This window comes from Oreochromis aureus, linkage group 11 (genome assembly GCF_013358895.1).
Source record: "Oreochromis aureus strain Israel breed Guangdong linkage group 11, ZZ_aureus, whole genome shotgun sequence".
Taxonomy (NCBI): domain Eukaryota; kingdom Metazoa; phylum Chordata; class Actinopteri; order Cichliformes; family Cichlidae; genus Oreochromis; species Oreochromis aureus.
The window spans coordinates 27051176-27070999 of NC_052952.1; the positions used below are offsets into that span (position 1 = coordinate 27051176).

The window sequence follows — 19824 nt, forward strand, 5'->3', positions numbered from 1 at the left end:
CAAACAAGACTTTGGCTTTAGATTTTGATATTTTAACAGATCAGTGTTTAACAGATCAAGTGTGTTTTAATCTCTGAAATTTCAAATCTCCTGCCGTCTAAAATTTGACACACACACACACGCACACACACACACACTCGTTTTCATATCTTAGTGAGAACATCTAATTGACATAATGCTTTCCGCAACCCTAACCATGAAACCCTAACCCAGGGGTGTCGAACTCCAGGCCTTGAAGGCGGGTGTCCTGCCGGTTTTAGATCTCATCCTGGGTCAACACACCTGAATCAAATGATTAATTCATTGTCAGGCCTCTGAAGAACTTTAAGACATGTTGAGGAGGTCATTTAGCAATTTAAATCAGCTGTATTGGATCAAAAACACATCTAAAAGCTGCAGGACACCGGCCCTCGAGGCCTGGAGTTCGACACCCGTAATTGTACGTAATTGTAACCCTGACACTAAAACCACATTTTGACCCTCAAAAATGCCTTCAAACTCGTGGCGATGGGAATTTTGTCCCCATAAGTGACTGCTGGTCCCCGCAACTAATTTTCTGTCCTCACAAAGATACTTAAACATGTACACACCCACACACACACACACACACACACACACATAGCGAAAAGGACAAAAAAGGAATGAAGAAATAATTCAAAGCAGACTTGAATAACATAGTGTGACATGTTTGCAAACCTTTTCTTGATGCTGAGAATAGATTGGTTTCTTTAACAAAAGGCTTAAGTCAACATTTAAATAGGAAACATGTCTCGTTCCTGTTTAAATGCGCATCCACCAGCCACCCTCCCTCCCATCCTTCATTTCTTATTTGTTTTTTATTGCAAACCCCCCCATTTGTAATGCAAATATGACGGCTGAATGATGGAAAAAACACACATTCAGAGAACTTCCCTGATTCCATAATTAGTACCTACAGCTCTGGTAAAAAAAATGAGCTCCTAAACAAAAGAGAGAGCGAGTGAGTCGAGCAGAGATTTTAAAAGGGGCAATGCAGAGAGGTTTACTTTGCATTAAGTGTCCATATACATGTGTTTATTTGGGCTCAGATGTGTTTTTTGGTGTATGTGCACAGGAGCTCATGAATGATTCAGAGCACTTCATGCTGTCGCTGTGGGAGTTAAGGTTGAATACATACATGAACAAGCACTACAATTACTTTAAAACACATACTGCACATGTGTCAAACCTCCTCGTAGTGCTGCTTAGATTTCAAATGCTTGATGACTCAAGTGTGAGCTACTCTCTGGTTTATTTGCATGTTGAAAGAAGAAAGCGGCATATGAAAAATATATACTTTCATCAAACAAAGTTAACAAGCCCTCGACGGTGAAATATTTTGATTGATGGTCCAATTTCCCCGTGTGAATCAGTTTGCTGACAGGAAATGAAACTAGAACCAAAACCTGGTGAATACAAATAATGTTTGGAGGAATGTTTGCTCTGAACTCGAAAGAAAAAAAAAGACGATTACATTTTCCAAAAGACAGATATTTTGTACGCACAGGTGACAAGATCACACTTTGTCATTATTTATCATTTTGCCGAAAACTGAAAACATCACATCAAACAAAGCGTATAATTTGAAAGACAGCTGGGCAAGTTCTTCAAAGAGGACACTTTTTTACACCTTATTTATAAATCGTATTTCTGTTTATACTTCAATGCAAACAGCACCCTTACCTCTTTAAACTGTATTTATTATAACATTATTTAGTATAGTTCCAACAGCACCCCCCCACTCAATGTGCAATATCATCCCCCACACACTCAATGTGCAATATCACTGATCACACTGCACCTCTCAATGCACCTGCTAGTTAGATGGCATGTATGTATGTATATAGATGTAAGCGTGTATGTGGAAATATGTGTGTGTGCATGCATGTACGGATGCAAATATGTATATATACATATATGTATGTATGTGCGTGTATGTTTGCAGGTGTATGTATAACTTGTACATATCTTTCTTGTGTAAATGTAAATTTGTCATTGTGTAAATACTTACGCTATTGTGTACTCCACACACATGGAGAGATGACAAACTGCCTTTCACTGTTCTTGTAACAGTGACAATAAAAAGCTATTCTATTCTATTCTATTCTAAGTATTTGAGGAGTTTCTGATGTGATATGACACCAACTTACAAGCGTGACACAATGCCTATGAGTGGCTTAAGGAAGTCATTGAAAACAAGCTACATACTTCAAAAAAAGCAGCATGTCTGCAAAATTGATCATATATTTGATCATCTGCTTAGATAAGCATGAACTGTTACCAGCATATATGTTATTATGTAAAGAGAAGTAGAGTTTTAAGGCATCATGTGTACTGATTTCTCCATGTCCTTCCAATTTTTGACCTTGGGCATGAACAAAAGTGAAAGTCACAGTCAAATGCCTAGGCAACATAGGTACTCGTGTTCCCAAGGCCTATTATATTGTTGTGAAGTTTGACGATGATCCACAAAAAATTGTGGATACTATAAAGTTTTTACTAATTTTCAAATTTGGTGCAAATTTGACATTTACACCCGATTTTCACCAAAATGAAATCAGTTGAATCTGTTATTAGTATCTACTATCACACAAAATTTAGAAATGATTTTTTGAAAACTGTAGATGCTAGATGGCTAACAAACAGAGAGACAGACAAACAAATGCAAGTGATTACATACTCCCTCCCTTTGGGGGGAGAATTACTCAATCACTTGGCAGAAACTCAATGCATCTAGGAAAACCAGAGTTCAAACCAAGCATTAGAAGAGAGAAGAAAAGTGCTTTAGCTAACTTTGAATGTGCCATGGTTGTTTGTGTCAGACGGGCTGGTCTGAGTATTTCAGAAAATGTTTTATCTACTGAGATTTGCCAACACAAGTCATCTATAGAAATGACAGAGAATGATTGAAAAAAAAGAGAAAATATCCAGAGAGTTGCAGTTATCTAGGTGAAAAAGCCTTGCTGATTCCAGAGGTCAGAGGAGAACCACCAGATTGCTTCGAGCTGTCAGCTATGACAAGAAACTGAGGCAACAGCTCAAACGGGCTCCCCAAATCTGAACAACAGAAGACTGAGAAAAACGTTAGTTTCAATTTTCTGTTGCAGCTTTTAGATGATGGGATCAGAAATTGATGTAAACAACATGAGATCATGGATCTCTCCTGCATTATTGTTGCTGGCCATGTCTATCCCTTTATGACCACCCTGTATAATCTTATGATAGCTGCTACCAGCAGGACATGATGGCCTCCACAGTGACCAGATTTCAATCCAATAGAGCATTATCAAGACTTAGTGGAATGAGAGATTTACATGATGGATGTGCAGCTGACAAATCTGCAGCAACTGTCTGATGCTATCATATCAAAATGGACCAGAATCGCCCGAGGAGTGTTTCCAGCACTTTGTTGAATCTATACCAAAACAAATTAAAGCAGCTCTAAAGGTAAAGGGGGTCCAACCAAGCACAAGCAAGAGGTAATTAATAAAATGACCTTTGACGGTAAATATGCTTAAAATGAATTCACATTCAGTTATTTTAAAAATGTTTGCAAAATTTGTAATATGACCAACAGTGCTGGGCACTTCAAGGAACAAACGAAGAGTATTCTGTTTATCAGATGCATGTTCTGCTTAGATGTGTTTGTAAAAACAGTGAACGGGTGAAAATTTGGGATATTACAAGACTGTGACTGGTGGTTATAAAAGAGACGTCAGAAGGAAAGAAGCACATGGTCAAGAAATTTCTTATGTTATATTGAAATAATGTGAAGCTCTTGCGTTATTACTTAATTAGAGTTTAGTTGGTTTTTATTCTAGCTTAGGTTCATCCATGTCTCTGTGTTTATGAGTCTTTTCCTGTCTTTGGTGTAAGTCTGTCTCGTCTTCTATGTTGCACTTTTAGCTGTGCCAGTACTTTCGTCTCTCCATGTGTTCCGCCTCTCCCCTCTGTCATGTGTTTCATGTATGCGTTTCCATGTTGTAAAGCTCGTGTTGTCATGTCTACATTCTATTATGTTTCCTGTTTTATTGTGAAGAGTCCGTTCCATGCTCAGTGTGTTTAGTTGTACTTCCCCTGTGGGAAGTCTCCAGGTTCGTTTGTGTCAGCTGTGTTTCCCCAGGTGTTTCCACTTCCCTCATTACCCCTCAGTGCATTTATGTCTTCTGTCTTTGTCTGTTTGTCACCATTTCAAGTTACATCTGGTCAAAGAGTTTTCTTTCTGCTGTTCAGGTTCATGGTCCGTTTATCTCTTGTCATAGTTTTTCATGTTCCTGTTCAGACCATGTTCAAGTCAGTTTTTATGTTTTAGTTTTTCTCCAGTTTGCTTTACCTTGTTTTGACATCAGCCGAGATATAAACGGCACACTTTTTTTTAATACCTTGTTTTTCTCCTGTGTCCGCATTTTTGGTCCACACCTCAAACACACCGGCCCACCCCCCATGACAGTTTTTAAGACTACATGAATGGTATGTTGGTTTTTTTTATAATCATGATGATCCTTTTGAGAGCCAGCTGAGGGTTTCCTATTGTTTCTAAACTTTAAGCTAAACTAATGCATCTGGAGGTTTGCTGTTTGTTCATACTAAGCATTTGCACATAAAAAGTGGTCTTAATTTTCTCTCAGTGAGACTGTAGAGGTATATTTTCACATTAGTGGATAATTTTGAAAGCACCAAAGCCAGCTTCAGTATTTATATTAGATCCATTAATCTTTGGGCTCTAATGCCCTGATAAATTGTGAGTGTAGGCTAACAATCTTAAGTAGAGCAATTCATTTTGGTTTCACCTGTGAGATAGACAAAAGCGCTGTGCTCTTGGATTCCATCCGTGGTTCTCAGTCTTGCAGTATAAAGACCTTCATGCTCCTTGTGTGCAGCCCTTAAGGTGATGATGGCCTTGGTGTCAAATGTTTTAATCTCCACATTGCTGGACTGATGCAGCTGTACACCTGGAAAATGGGAAAAACAAGCTAAAAGTCAAGAATAATGCTTTTATGACTTATTACTTTCATTTTACCAACTTCACTGTTCAAAAAGGTCTTTCACGCCACTAGACCATTGGACTCGAGGTAATTAATGCTTTAATTTGAACTTCTGGCTGTGTCCATATTTTAATGAGGCCATTATTCACCCTCTTTTAATTTTAGGAAAATTTTAAAACTGCCTTTATGTCCAAAACATTATAAAAAGTGGTGGCCAACCAACTACCAGAAGTTTGAACTGCTCACAACATTTTAGATAACTTTCAGCCTGCGTTTCTCCAGATTCACTCTACTGAAATTCAAATGAAATTTTAACACATAGAATGAGATGAAAGGCAGGTAACTATTCAATCCTTATACTCTTGCTTCTGTCAGCTGCTTTGACACAGTTGATCGTAGAACCCTGATTAAGAGACTTAGATTGTGGGTGTGCATTTTGACTTATTTTCTTCCCATCTCTCTTACTGGAGTATTACACTTGCTTTTGCTAATTTTGTGTCCTCTCCTGCTGCTTTATCCCGTGGTGTGCCGCAAGGTTCGGTCCTGGGACCTATCCTGTTTGCTCCCACTAGGACACATCCTGAATAACCTTGAAGACATTTCATACCATTGTTATACAGCTGATATTTCATTGTACTTGTCTTTGAAACCCCAGAATATGACCAAATTATCTGTTGTTCAAGACTGCATCCATGTTCTAAAGGACTGAATGGCAGCCTATTACCTGTTTCTGACTACACAAAAACTGAAGTTATGATCTGTGCCCCTGACATCTTTGTTCCCAAAAGTAATTTAAATCTTGGACCTTGGGATGTTTTGCGCTGAGTAAATCATCCCTGGATTGCTTGCAGATGATCCAGAATGATGCTGAGGCTTCTCACCAGGGCCTCCAGAAGGTCCAACGTGACCCCAGTTTTGTCTTCTTTACACTAGCTTCTCAAGAAGTTTAGGGTTCAATTTAAAATTCTGGTGATCAGAGCCCTCCATCATCAGTTGCCTCCATATATCAGTGAGCTACTACAGCCATACATAACTTCTAGATCTCTGAGGTCTGATGATCCTTAGATCTGTGCTTTTGAGGTGTGGAGAATTTGCTTACTCTGGACCGAAGATCTGTGTTGATACATTTCTAAAAGAAACTTAAGACCAGCCTGTGTAGGCTTGCCTTGATTTAGTTTTATACCATTTTAATTGTTGTGTATTATTCTCTTCTGCAAAGCACTTTGTGAACTTTGTTCTTTGAAAATGCAATATAAATAAACCTTACTTACTTAATTACTTTATATTTGCAACACTTACCATCTCTAAACCAGCTGACATCCTTCTGGAAGAGGAGCAGAGCTGAGGTGAATGTACACTCCAGGGTGAGGGTGTCACCCTCTTTCACCCAGGTCGGGGGAAAGGAGGTGCCAAACCGAGCTTCCTGTAAGGCTAGAAGAGATGGGAGGAATGGAGCAGGAGTAAGAACACACGGGCGATAGAGACAGAAATGCCTAAAAAGACCATCTAATGCAGACTAGAATAGCCAAACTAGAAAAAGACCCACTGCTTTATCCAAGCACAGACACACACAGCAGCTATAAGAGAATTCCCCGGGGGAAACGTCACAGGACAGCAGAAAAGCTGCAGATGGCACACTTTGTTTTTAAGTGAACAGTTCCTGACAAGTTATTCCTTTAGCTGCCTGTCATTCTCTGCCTTGTCAAAAACAGCAAAGCAATACAATCCGGACGTGCAAGATATCTGTGCCATGAAGTCTCGTCAAATCCCATTCTCAGGGATGAATCTGAAAGATTGTGACATGCTTCTCGTAATGATCTTGTTCTGCATAGAAGTCCGGGCTATCACAGCAGTGTGCGTAGCATTATTGAAACACACCGCAAAGATGTTTGCTTCCCATCATTCAAATCCTGCATTTCCCTCAGTGCACTGATGTTATGATAAATTTACCGCAGTCACGCTTTTGTTTGAGTGATTTGTTTTGGAAAATACAATCAGCTCCATATGAGATAATCAAGTATCTGTTACAAAAAAATAGCAGCATGCAATTCTTCAGCACATTCTCGTAGCAAGCGGCCCCTGATGCCATTACAAGCTGATAAAGCTTCATTCAACATGATTGCCACTTAATTTCTGTGTGCGTAGTGAAAATATTGGATTGTCTCGCACCTACATGGTCATTCCTCAGATGCAATAGTGTAATACATACATAAATTATATTGCTCCTGACTTTACTTTTCCAGTTTTGCCACATCTTTAAAATCCCTTTACGATAAAATCAGCACGCTTTCAATAGAAACCTTGCTTTCTTTAGAAACGCACGCATTTGCACAGTCAGTATATGAAATCTGTCAAACCTGACAAGAAACGAGCATCTGTGCAAGATGATGACAGTGGACAGAGTTGACTACCAGTAAATTTTCAACAGTGCATACACCATTAGGTCACAACATTAAAATAACTCGTATAAAAACAATCCAGCTTGTTGAGAAATGGTCACAGGCCTTTGCTGTCTGAGACTGGTATCCTTGGGTCCTATGGGTTACAGGCAGGGTTTTCAAAGGGTGGCCTGCAGGCCAATGGGAGCCCTTGGTAACCATTGCGAGGCCCGTGGGGGCAACAACCAAATAATCTAGGACTCGATATTGCCCTCATTCACTTTATGTAACAGCTCAGAGCAAAACTAAGGGAGCTTTTCTCTTTATTTACAACACTTCACACATTCCCAGCCTCACCAACCCCCAACCCCATGGTTAAATAAAACTATAAACCAGAACCAGAAGATAACACATTAGAAGCATCTGTGCTTTTTTTTTTCTTTTGGAATTTTTCTTTTAGGCTTGGCAAGTGTATATAGAACATACACATCAAAGTAAAATCCACATGAATACCAGGACCCAAAGTTTCCCAGCAGGACACTGTGTGGTACCAAGATGATCAATGTTATTCACGTCACTATTAAGCAATTTGAATGTTGTGGCACATCAGGGTAGCTAGACAGTAAAGCTTGATTGCTTGTGCCCTGCAGTCAAGCAATAAAACTGATGGGTAAAATAACCCATATTCACATCCCTAATATGAATAATAAAAGATATATACACAATATGACCCATTATGGTTGTTGCTTCATTGAAAATGTGTGAGAGTGCAAGTGGATATTATGTTTCTAAAAATTTATTTTGGCTCCTCCTTAAACCGACCCCTCTGCATGTCCTCCTCTACATCCATGAATCTTGTCTGTGGTCTTCCAAAGTCAATGTCCATTGCCCAGTATGTTTCAAAACCACATCACCGTTGTCTCTTTATCCTGCTCACTCCCAATGAAAATTCTAACATGATAAACTCTGCTACCTCCAGCTCCACCTCCAGTCTCCAAACCATTATAGAAGTCTCACTCACGAGACCTGCTTGATTTGGCAAAAGTTCTGCCTATCCTGGTGCAACTGTCTCCATTTTCTGGGCTTGGGACCAGCATTAAGGGTACACAGGGTTGTGGCCACCTGTGGCTGGGTTATGTTTGCAAAAGTCATTTATATAAGTGTTAAGTTAAATCTGGGCACTAAAGCTACTTGGAAAAGGTTGGATGAAGATGGTAATTTGTGAAAATACTAATAAAAATAAATTAAAAAACAAGGGGAAGTTGAAGGGACATTAACTAGTTTAATATAAAACTCTAAACAGTGTATATATTTTTTCAGGATGTCATGTTTTATACAAAAACCAGAGGTCCTTGTAAGATAAACATGTCTATATCAGATAGCTGTTCCTGGCAAAACCGCTTTTTTGGCTTGATCAGATTGCGAGCATATATATGTATATAAATGATGTAGTTCTAGGTTAAAAAGTCCTGAACCCCACACATGGCAGAAGCTAATCTAGGCCACAGAGTGCCACAGCTAGTACGAGGTGCTCCGCAGCTTGAAGCGAAGTGGGATAAATCTCCCGCTGTCCCTGGAATGAAATATACATGACTGTCGTTTCTGCTCACTTGGAAGCAAGTCGTTTTATCCCTTCAGTAACTACCCCACAAATAGTCTTACTTATGCCTGTACATCTATGAACACCCACACAGAAACATAAATTCCCGTGATATCCAAACAGCATCAGTGTGCAGCTCCCTTTCATTCCTCCCATGTCTTTCTTTAAGAGGTGCCACATGCACAGCAGAGCCAAACGTTGTGTCACAGTCTTCAAAGTCACTCAGCCTGCCCTCGTTTACTGGTGGAGGGAGGAACTTCAAAGGGTGGCAGAGAAAATGAAAGGGGACACTTTTCATTAGGCCCTGGCGTGAAACTTACCGGAGGTCTGTGAGCGCTCTGAACCAGCCACGGCTCCTTGATATGCTGAATCGCAGAGTGGCAGGGCGGCAGAGCAGGACAGATTGGAGAGTGGCAGGCAGGGTCAGAAACAGAGAGAAAAGCAGTGAATGATACTGTGAGACTGAAGAAGAAACATGTTTTTTAAAAAAAGAAAGATAAAGCAGAAGGAAAATCAAACCTGGCAATGCCACATTTATGCAAGTCACATCTAATATTCCCTTTAACCTAAGGCTGTGTTAAAGCCTGAAGAATACCTGTGAAATGTAGAAGAAGCCTTGAAGTGTCTCATTAAAGTCATTAAAGTGAGCTGGAGCATTCAGGAAGTGAAGCCTTTTCATAAAAGGGCAGGTAGGTCAAGGAAATAAATAAATAAATAGTTTCTGTAACACTGCTGCGAGGCAGTATAGCTCACTGTAGATGTTATTAGTCACTGCTACACCCACTGTCTCATTTTAATTTATTATGCATGAGCACAGCAACGGGACCTGTTTTTCTGATCATTTCCGTTGATGCCGGTTCTCTTACAAACACCAAATTTATATAGAAACTCAGATAATGAGGATAGAAAACTGCACTGTGGAGACCCGAGGCATTAGGAGGATGGAGATACAAACATTTGCTCAAATTTAGCCAGCATAGCATCTGCACCCTGGGGACCTTAATGATCATCTGTGCAACAAAATAAAGCAAAAAAATAAATGAAATGGTCATTTATTATAGCAGGATTTCAAAATATGCATTTACGTTAGATGCAAGTAGACTAATGAAGAAAAACATGCCTTCAAGGAAAAACCCAGCGCTACATTCATGGTGCAATGTAACAAGTAAATATTCATGGAAGCCTCAGGCGCTGGTTAAATTTAACGTTTGAACTTTATTTTAGTTAAACACAATATCGTCTTGTTGTCTAGTTTCTCAGTGGCTAGCCGAACCATGTCAGGGGCGGAGCTTCTTTAATCTGAAATTAAAGTTAAAAAAGGTAAAAATAATTTAAAAAAATCAGTTTTACTTACTACTTTTATTCTACTTGTCAAACTAACAGGTGCATGGCTGACAGTTGGACAGGCTGCAGTTGAGACACTTGTTTCTACAGGCTGTTTGTGCAAACGATGGTTCACGGACACCAACAGGCTGGGATATAACACCATCTTCAAGGCAGAAACCGCATCAGAGTTGTGCACTGGTGCTAAAAAGCCAGATGTCCTAACCTGCTGATTGTGTGAACTTGCCCATAAGAGCAGAGATGATTGAAGAATGCCCTCCAACACTGACTGCAGATGATGGTGAGTAAATTTACTTAATATTGCTTACGATTAATTTACTTAAGATGTTAGTCTGTTAAAATACTAGGATCGCCTTGCATGGCTGATGTCAGTGGTCTTAACTCATGCAGTGTGGTTTCATAATTCATCCTTTATAAGGATATTTCTTTCAGGTTATGTTTTTTTTTTGCAGTAGATATTTTTTAATATGTTTTAGGTGGTGTTCTTCTTTTGTTTTGACCACACTTCTCCAGTTTTCCCAATGTTTTTAAGGGTATCCTGCATACCATGGTGAGACGTTTTCAGCTAATACCTCTTTCTGAATCACCTTGTAGGTGCCGAAGTACTATATCTAACTCGAGAAACTAGCTTAAAAATTTGATTTGAAATCGGTTCTTTGGTAATTTGTCTGTTATGTGTGGACAACATTCAGATGTTAGGGACAGAATTTGGCATAAAAGGTGAAGGCATGAATCCATCTTGCCTTACATCCGTGTTTCTAGCTGGTGATAGAGGTGTGATGCTGTGGGGGATATTTTCTTGGCACACTTTGGACCCTTTAGTAGTAGCTGAACATTGTTTAAACACCACAGCCTACCTGAGCATTGTCATTCACCGTGTCCAACCCAACATGACCACATGTATCCATCTTCTGATGACTGCTTTCAGCAGATTAACACATAATGTCGCAAAACTCGGATCATCTCAAACTAGTTTCTTGAACATAACTGCGAGTCAACTGTTGGCCTCCACAGTCACTAAATCTCAATCCAGTAGAGACTGGGATGTGGTGGAAAGAGAGATTTGCATAGTTGATTTGCAGCTGACAAATCTGCAACAATTGCATCTGCCATCAGGTCAATATGGACCATTTCTGGCATCTTGTTGAATTTGTGTTGAATGATTAAAGCAGAGAGGGTTAAACTTCTCCAGTGAGTGTATGAAAAGTATGTTTATGGGGAAAATAAAGAAGTTTGAAAATGTTAGAATTGTGAGATCTAAAGTTCATTTTTTCATGCTTCCGATGTATGATCTCGAAGGAATTGCACTCAGGAAGCCAGAACTCAGGTTGTATTTGAAAATGGGAAAAGATAAGCTAACAACAAAACAACAGCGGCGGTATCATCAGTGTGCAATAGTCAAAGAAGTGTGTGTGTGTTTGTGTAGTTTCAGGGGAATATTGTTTCAATGGTGTTGATCAGAGGTAAAAATTGTGTAAACCAGGTTTGAAAAATGTTCAAACTAAGTGAAATTCTGCAGTGTAAATGCCCTTTAGACAAGTCGCACTCCCTCCTCAAATAATTTACCCTGTCAGTGTCTCATTGCCAGCCTGACTGAAACTAGACTCTTCAGTCTTTTGGGGGCAGTTCTACTGTATTCCATCTTTGTGTTGTTCCTACTGGTTTTTGAGCAAAGCTGACTCGATATGAAACAAGAAACCACTCACAGTTCACCACGAGCGTTCCAAAGGTCACAGCTTCACCCAGGAGACTCTTGGCTACCACTCTGTACTCGCCAGCATCATCAGGAGAGCACCTTTTGTAGAAGATATAGAATGTCATCTGTTTGTGAGTGGGAGTTGAAAGTGGGTGAATTTCAAGCCACAAGAGATGTTGAAAAAGCTGTGACCTCTTTTCATGTGCTGGATTTGGGCAATAGAAAAAACCTGCAACACAGCACGCACATTTATTTCTTAACTGAACAGGCACGTTTTATCTCATAACACCACCATTTCATTTCCTTATCTTACCTACAAGTAGCTGCAGTTTCTTATTCCATTCCTAATTTGTCAGTGGCAAGGTCAAGTAATCTGCAGCGTGCCCTATCTTGCACGCTTCCATCACATTCATTCCAGTTTTCCAGACTTAATTAGGGATTTGAGCTAGTGACCCACCTTCTGATCTCCAGTGTGTTGAGACCAAATTTTTGTTGAAGATTGTAGTTCCACGGTCGGTCAGATATTATCAGCGGCTCGCCATCCTTGTACCTGCCGAAAAAGTACATAATTTTTGTTTTTTGAATATCAAAGGAAATGAACATCAGGCTGTACTTGGGTGGTTTATGCTCCTGCCTACTAATTACTCATGCACAGCTTTCATAATCAATTGTTAGTTTGGCTGAATGTCTGACGACTACAGGGGGTCTTTGATCTGTTATTCTGTCTTGTGCTGGGCATTGTTGAGGGCAGCCCTTTGTAGCTCATTGGGCTTGATGGGTCCCATATGGGGTAGTGAAACTCATGAGCCACAGGTTGTGTGGATCTCATAGCTCATGAATACTAATCTTACGCAGTCTTTTCATCAGCGAATCTCACAGCAGCTCAGGTATCAAGGTCGACAGTTTGGCACATTGCCTGAATTAACACAGATTATTTCATATTAATACCGCGTGCAATATTCAGCTCAGGGTTCTGGACAGTAATGTCATGACTCTTGGTCTTTTCGGTTTTTTTTGCAAGTAAGTTTTGGACTTTTAATGTATCCTTTTGTTAATCTGTTAGCATACACAGATGTATAATCTAACCTACCCTCTTACCTCTCACATCAAGTATAAACTTCTAAAGTCTACACGACAAACACAGTGTTTCTGTGTTTTTGTGTATTTTGGATCAATCACATATTAAATAATGATACAATGAGGACCTGCCACTAAGGACTGTTTTGTTCATAGAAGATTTATCTTTCTGTTTTTGCTCTGACTTCCCAATACCCAAGGATATTCAGTTAGCATGGATATAAAATATAGAAAGCAACAAATCATCAAACTCAACTCTGAAACCAGAATGCTTGCTAGCTTGATAAATGACTTAAAAAGTAATTTTCTAAACCTGTTCGTTTTTTTTTTGTGTGTTGATAGACTGATTATTTCACCTCTGATTATATAAAATGCAGTTTCTCCCCAAAAGGTACAACTTTGCAAACAATTTATTCTGCTCTAACTCACTCTAACCGAGCAAGAATTGAAATTAAAGGGACACAATTATGCAGATGACCCCATGTCAGATTGAATAGAAACTTTTGGAGCTCATGTTTAAAGAAGCAGTCACCGGGGGAATGACATGGAGGAAATAGCCATGGGTGGGCTGAAACAGGTGCCTGGTCTACAATATGCAGTATTCTCAGTCTCATGTTTTCCTTTTTACACACCTATGATTCAGTCAAACCCAAAAATACAAATGGTTTAACATACCAAAATAAAATTCCCCTTCCACTTAGTGATGTTAGGTCAGCTCTGCCATTAAACTTTCATTTTTATGAATTTTTATGAAATATTATTTAAAAAACAAACAAGCACTCCAAAAAACCTGTCACTTAACCCCCCCAACAAAAACGTTAATAGATTCCAAAGTCTGCTATGATGACAGTCTTTTTCCTGCTTTCCTGTAGAGCAAGATCTCAGGCAATCCAATTGTTCCTTAGGCCGCCAATCATCAATTTTTCATTGTGAAAACTACAATTACCTAAATAAAAAATAAATGTATAAAAAGGATTCACAACATGAAAATTTGCTGTGAATGACATAAACACACGTGACACATAAACACCTAAAACATAAACGAATTTCCTTAATATTTATTATATGTAGCTATTTATGAGATTATTTATGAGATAACATGACAATGCAGTTCAAAATATACAAATTTTACAATAACAAATTGTTGATTCCTCTTTATGTCCGCTAGCTGCTGTGCTGGAAGTTCCAGAGTGTTCAATGGTGAATTAGCTATGCTGACGAATGTTTCTCCCGTCTCTTCTTTACTTTTAAAATGTTCATTTATCAGCTGGAACAAATGCAGATATCAATATGTATGGCTAGACCAGAGGATAGGAACCCATTTCCCCAGGATATTGCACCTTGTGTCACAGACAGTGACCAGCTATGTGTGTGTGATGTGTGTCTGTATATAAAAAGGGTGGAATTTACAAGTTGAAGGATACTGCATGCTCACAGAGTAGTCAATTACAGGGTCGACCCACCATAAAGCAAGCCCTGCTTTTTCCTCCTCAGTGACTGTAATGGGAACCATAATTTATTAAATAAGCTTCATGTTGTGTTCAGTGAAATTTGAAATCAGTGACAGTGTCACTGAATTCAGCAGCAAAATGTCGAGTTCACACATCAAGAAAGCTAAAGACTTTTAAACAATCTGGCTTCTTCTTCATTTAAACCCGAGTAGTCGCATCTTGCTGGCCATTAGAACAAATGCAGATTTAAAGCAATTAAACATTGACTTACTGTTCATTTATACTGTTGACAGTATAAAAAAGTAGTTCCTCCAGTAAAATGCTTAGAACAAGTTTTGTGGTTTGTTATTTTTATATTTGTATTTATTTTGCTTAAGTTGGTCAGGATTTTATAGGAAGAGTGATGCTCCTGGATTTTTCAGTTGTAGTTTTTGGCCCTTACAGCTCCAAAATAGGCAAGGCACATCTGGTTGTATTATATTTAAGAGATTGTAGATGTTTCTACAGCATATCTACAAAACTAGACAAGTGACGTCATAGGTTAACACCACAGGACGCAACTTTGCCTATGGTCCTGTGATTTTGTGGGGAAACTGCACATTTTTTAGCATAAAGAATGCAGTAGTAGAAAGAGATGAGGGTACTCACCATGTCACCTTTGGGGTTGGACAGCCCTGGACAGTGCAAGAGAGTTTCACAGTCATGCCTTCCCAGACAGTGTGAGCCCTCAGAGGGATTGGAAAGTCTGGGGCCTTCTGACTCAGTTGCTCCAGGTACCTCATGTGGGCAGATGCCTTCATTTCTGCCTGAGGTACAGACAGAGTGGTGAAATTATCCATGGAAGGAAAACATGAATGTCTATAAATATTTATTGTAGATGGATGGAGGATGGAAAATTATATATTAAAATTAGCAACAGTAACCAAGAGGGAGCCTTTCAATAAAAATATTCTGGTTGTTATCTACCAATCAGAAAAGCTGCATTTATTTAAGGTGGTCAAACTGTGGCACCTTTTCTCCAGAAATGCTAATATCTAAACAGTTTTGCAGTCTATTGATGAATAAAATAAAGGGATTCTTAAGACAAATACTTGACTGTACCTGTTTGCGAAGAGCTATTTTGTTAACACGAGTGCGTAACAACTGCTGGTTCCTGATCACATCTATTTCCACCCTCTCCGCCTCATTCCCAAACATTGTCCACTGCTCTCTCTCATACTCTTCATCAGCAGCCATGGTTTCTTTTAGGATTTCCCTGTTGGTGTAAAGCATGAAGTAATTTAAACTTGTTTGGTGGTTATTTATTTGCTGTTTCACAATGTTGGATGATTTGTCCCGAGTATAGTATTGTGGATGTTGTTGAAAAGAAACAACACTACTACTACATTGCTCCATCCTGCAGTAGCACCTTGGTAACTTCTGCAGCCTTTGGCGTGTTATATAAGCCATGCCAGGTCCCAGATGTTTTTGGTTTTTTTTACTTTATTGCCTAAGAAGGCTCACATTAAGTCTACTTGTATCCTTATTTGGGCATTCAGTCGGACAGTAGTGAGCAATTAATTTTCTCAAAGGGCCACTGGGACTGGTTTGGAATACCAGTTATGCTAATGTGGCCTCTTGATGTAGTCCACAACAGTCCTAGTCCCTTGTGTGGCCTCTTGGGGAAGTTAATGGCCCACCCCTGCACTAGGAGGTGCCAGATTGCCATTTTGGTTGTCTCACTAACTCGAGCCATCCAATAGATCAACAGATTTAGGTCTAATATTACTGTAGTTTCTGTATCTGTTTCTCTCTTTCTAGACTGGGGTAATTAATCCCAAGGCAAACTTCGACTGCAGTGGACAGAGTTTTCTGTCTGGGTTGTCCTTACCAAGTATGATTTAGATCATTCTGCTTAAAAATGTGAATTTTCAAAAACAAAAACAATTTTCTCTCATTACAGCTCCAAAGTTGTTAGCTACATACTTTTTTTTACAGCTCTCTTTTGGATGCTGTTGAGGCTTGTGCACTGTGACTGATAGTTATGCTGACACAGGCAGCTGTAGCTGGTGCCTGTCTGCTAAGCTTCACCTACGTTAATTAGATTCACTGAACTGGACCTCCCAAAGGTGTTTGTGCTGTTGGTGTGAGTAGCATGTTAAAAAACATCTAGCATTCATCAGAGGTAACAGCAGAAATTTGAAATGCAGGCAAAATTTTAAACATGTTTTGCAATAGATGGCTTTACCTTTTGAGAGAATCCAAATAGCATTTCTTTTTCACTTTAAGAGGGGCATAATAAAATTTCAGTGTGTCCCACTTCATTTACAGTCAAATGCTAGTTTTATGATATTTGTCAGTTTGTCTTCTCAAAAGCTCCTTGATGAGGTCATTAGTTCGCTGCTCAATTTGTACCTTTCTGTCATTTCACATAAGCACAGTTCTCGCACACGTTCAAAGGCTTTGAGGCGTTGGTATTTATGAGTTGTACATCAAGCCCGGCTGCCACTGCTGATTCACATCGCTGTAAAACGATGCAACGCTTCTACTCTGATGAACACCTCTTCAGCAATCCTTCAGGTGTGGACAGTTCAAAGCGACACCGTGTCGTCGACCGTGTCACATCCTCGACTTGCCTTTCATCAGGCTGGTTGTCATGGAGATGCAAGGCAGCTGTGATAGTATATTCACTCAGAAGAAGCAAATTTAATGTTTTTTTGTTTTTTTTTTCAGGGCAAAAAGGTGACACACTAAGTAGGAAAACTTACATTACTAGAGGAAGAGGTTCAAGGCTTGTTTTTGATTCGTCTCTTCTTTTGTGTTAATCTAAGTGTTTGTGAAGTTACAAAGTTAATCCCTACCAGCTCTCAGCTCTTGAACCTGTGCTCTGATCTCCTTGTAAAAGCTGTTAAACAAACCAGACGCCTCTTAAAAAATTAATGAAGCCTTACTGGTAGCCCATGCACGTTTGCATGACATATTGATGGTATGAATATGTATACATCTCCTCTGTACATCCGGTTAATCCATTTGAATAGATATATACGTACTGGAACACGCTATCATGTAGTTATAGTTATTATGAATACTCTCATCATTTCTCATCATGGGAGAGGTGTGCATCTTGAAGCATTTTTTGACTGACAGACCCCAGGGATTAATTATTTGCCACAGCAGAGAGAAAGAATCTGTAATATTCACACGAGCAGTTCTCTGAGCTTCGATGGATGCTAGAGCATGAATCGCTCTGTAAGTGGCCGAGATCTTTCAGTTAAATGCACAAACTTCTTGATTAAATGGGCAAATAAATATGTGCAAACACACACTAACAATCCCATGTGCCTAAAAACACAGTTTTTAGTATTTGTTGCCACCGGCTCGTTTAGCAAAGTGTGTTGGTGCTTTTAATCTCTCTGGGTTCAGATTTTAGCCTCGAGTGAAATGAACCACTGGATCACATCGAGTCAGTGGGCATGAAGAGGTTTATGGGTTTGTTATTTCTCCAAAACCTTTCCTGTCTCTGCAAAGAAAAGGAAAAACCTTCTTACCAAGACAAACCGGGCATGCATGAGTCAGCTGCATAATTTATTTCTTACCTCAGACTATGTGGGGAAGATACCAGAGAGACCATTACGTGAATCTGATAGGAACATGTAGTTGCCAGTACAGAATGATCTAGCACATTCGTTTCCGCACAAATCAAAGCGAATGTCATGCTCCCCCATCTTGCAAACGCTCAAGGTCTAGAAATAGTGTGCCAGTTCTCAAGAGCGTTCAGCTTCATCCTTCCATCGTTTCGTTTTTGGCCCGTAGAGGTCAGTCATCTTCAGCTTTTTCCAGCCTCCATCCTAAACTATCCGTCTACACTGTGTTCATCTGAGCACATCTGAGGAGAAAGGAAGTTTGAAGATGCACTTCAGAGGGAGTCGACCTTGCAAATTTGCGCGGTAGGGTTTGGGTCTTAAAATCTGAAGGTGACACAAAACTGCAGCATTAGCTGAGCATGTTTGTGGATGGATAGGCACTGGTTGATGAGATAGGAGGGTTGTCGTGGTGATATGGAAGAGGGGACATAATGAGATGCTAAGTTGGCAGGACTACATCATTGCAGCTGAGGCTCATTACTTTCAGTTGTGTTTTGTCTTTCAAGAGGGTGTGATTTCACCCTCGATGACTTCCCCTCTTTTCACTCTTGCTACTTGGCAACTGTCTTCTACTATTTCTAATCTGCTACTTTAATACTCGTTGTGACCTCTGTTCATCCGTCTATTTCCTTTTTTCGGCCACTTGCCAGCCAGAGCTTCCTTTCATGGCCTGAAGAAGGAAATATCTTTGGTATTTTTAGCACTTATGATGAAGTCTACACTAGCGATGTCAAATCCTTTTTGACACAAGAGTGTAATCAGGTTGTGGATAGACTGGAGAACAGGAAACTGGCTGCTGCTAAGCCTTTAAATTTGAAAGTGCTATTGAATTGCAATACAGACACTACGTGACCCAGACAGGACAAGGTGCCCCTAGAGCAGAAGAGGGATTTTGGTAAAGCAAATCAAGTCACTAGAGGCAACAGTCCCTCAGCTTGTGTTCTCTGTGACCTAAACCTCTCTATTCTGGGATTATTTTTAGATATGACAGCCGAGCAGTAATCCTGTCCTGGCAACATGATCATAAGACACTTAGAAAGAAAAAGAGTTCATACATGTCATCAGCAAAATCCTCTTATATTCTGATTCACTTACTAAGTTAAAGACCATGTGTTCTGGCAAAAGAAAGAAGTCCGGCTTGAGTACCAGAATATTTATTCTTTTGCGTCGTATATAAAGTCCAACACAATTAACCAACATGTCTTTCAAATCGACCCACAAACCAGTTTTGTAATTCCCTCTTGAACACATGGAGGCCTTTTTTCTTTAAAATCTCGTGCTCCTTTTGGCAGACTGCCTTCACTCTTCACATGTTTGAAAACAGAACCGTTTGCTGCAAACATAGGCTGTTATCAATGGATGTGACTGCACCAGACATGAGAGCACTGTGTAGGTGGTATATGTTCTATAAGTGGAAAAAAAGACCTCTAGTTTTTTTATTTATTTATGTTTCTTTACTTTCACAGAAGGGTTCGCAAGGTCCTTATGCGCAGAAATGGGTCATGAAGTCATTTTTTAATAAAATTCAATATCTTTTAAATTAAACTAAACTAGTAGGTTTAGTCTCCAGTAGTCTGTAGATGTTAACTCCACACGTGGTCAGAGATGAGTAACTTCCACTGCAGGTGTAGCCTGAAAACATATTCTGCTGC

At 39.6% G+C, this 19824-nt stretch overlaps 1 protein-coding gene across 1 annotated transcript in view; it reads right to left on the minus strand.

The window, feature by feature from the left end:
- Positions 1–19824, minus strand: part of myom3 (myomesin 3) — a 68457-nt gene that overhangs the window by 36387 nt on the left and 12246 nt on the right. Inside the window, exons 4-10 of the mRNA XM_039619691.1 lie at positions 15651–15804; positions 15198–15355; positions 12479–12571; positions 12032–12120; positions 9302–9346; positions 6303–6434; positions 4809–4970 (exon numbers count right to left, since the gene is read on the minus strand). Of these exons, the coding sequence (XP_039475625.1) occupies positions 4809–4970; positions 6303–6434; positions 9302–9346; positions 12032–12120; positions 12479–12571; positions 15198–15355; positions 15651–15804 (833 nt within the window). The remainder of the gene's footprint in view (positions 1–4808; positions 4971–6302; positions 6435–9301; positions 9347–12031; positions 12121–12478; positions 12572–15197; positions 15356–15650; positions 15805–19824) is intronic.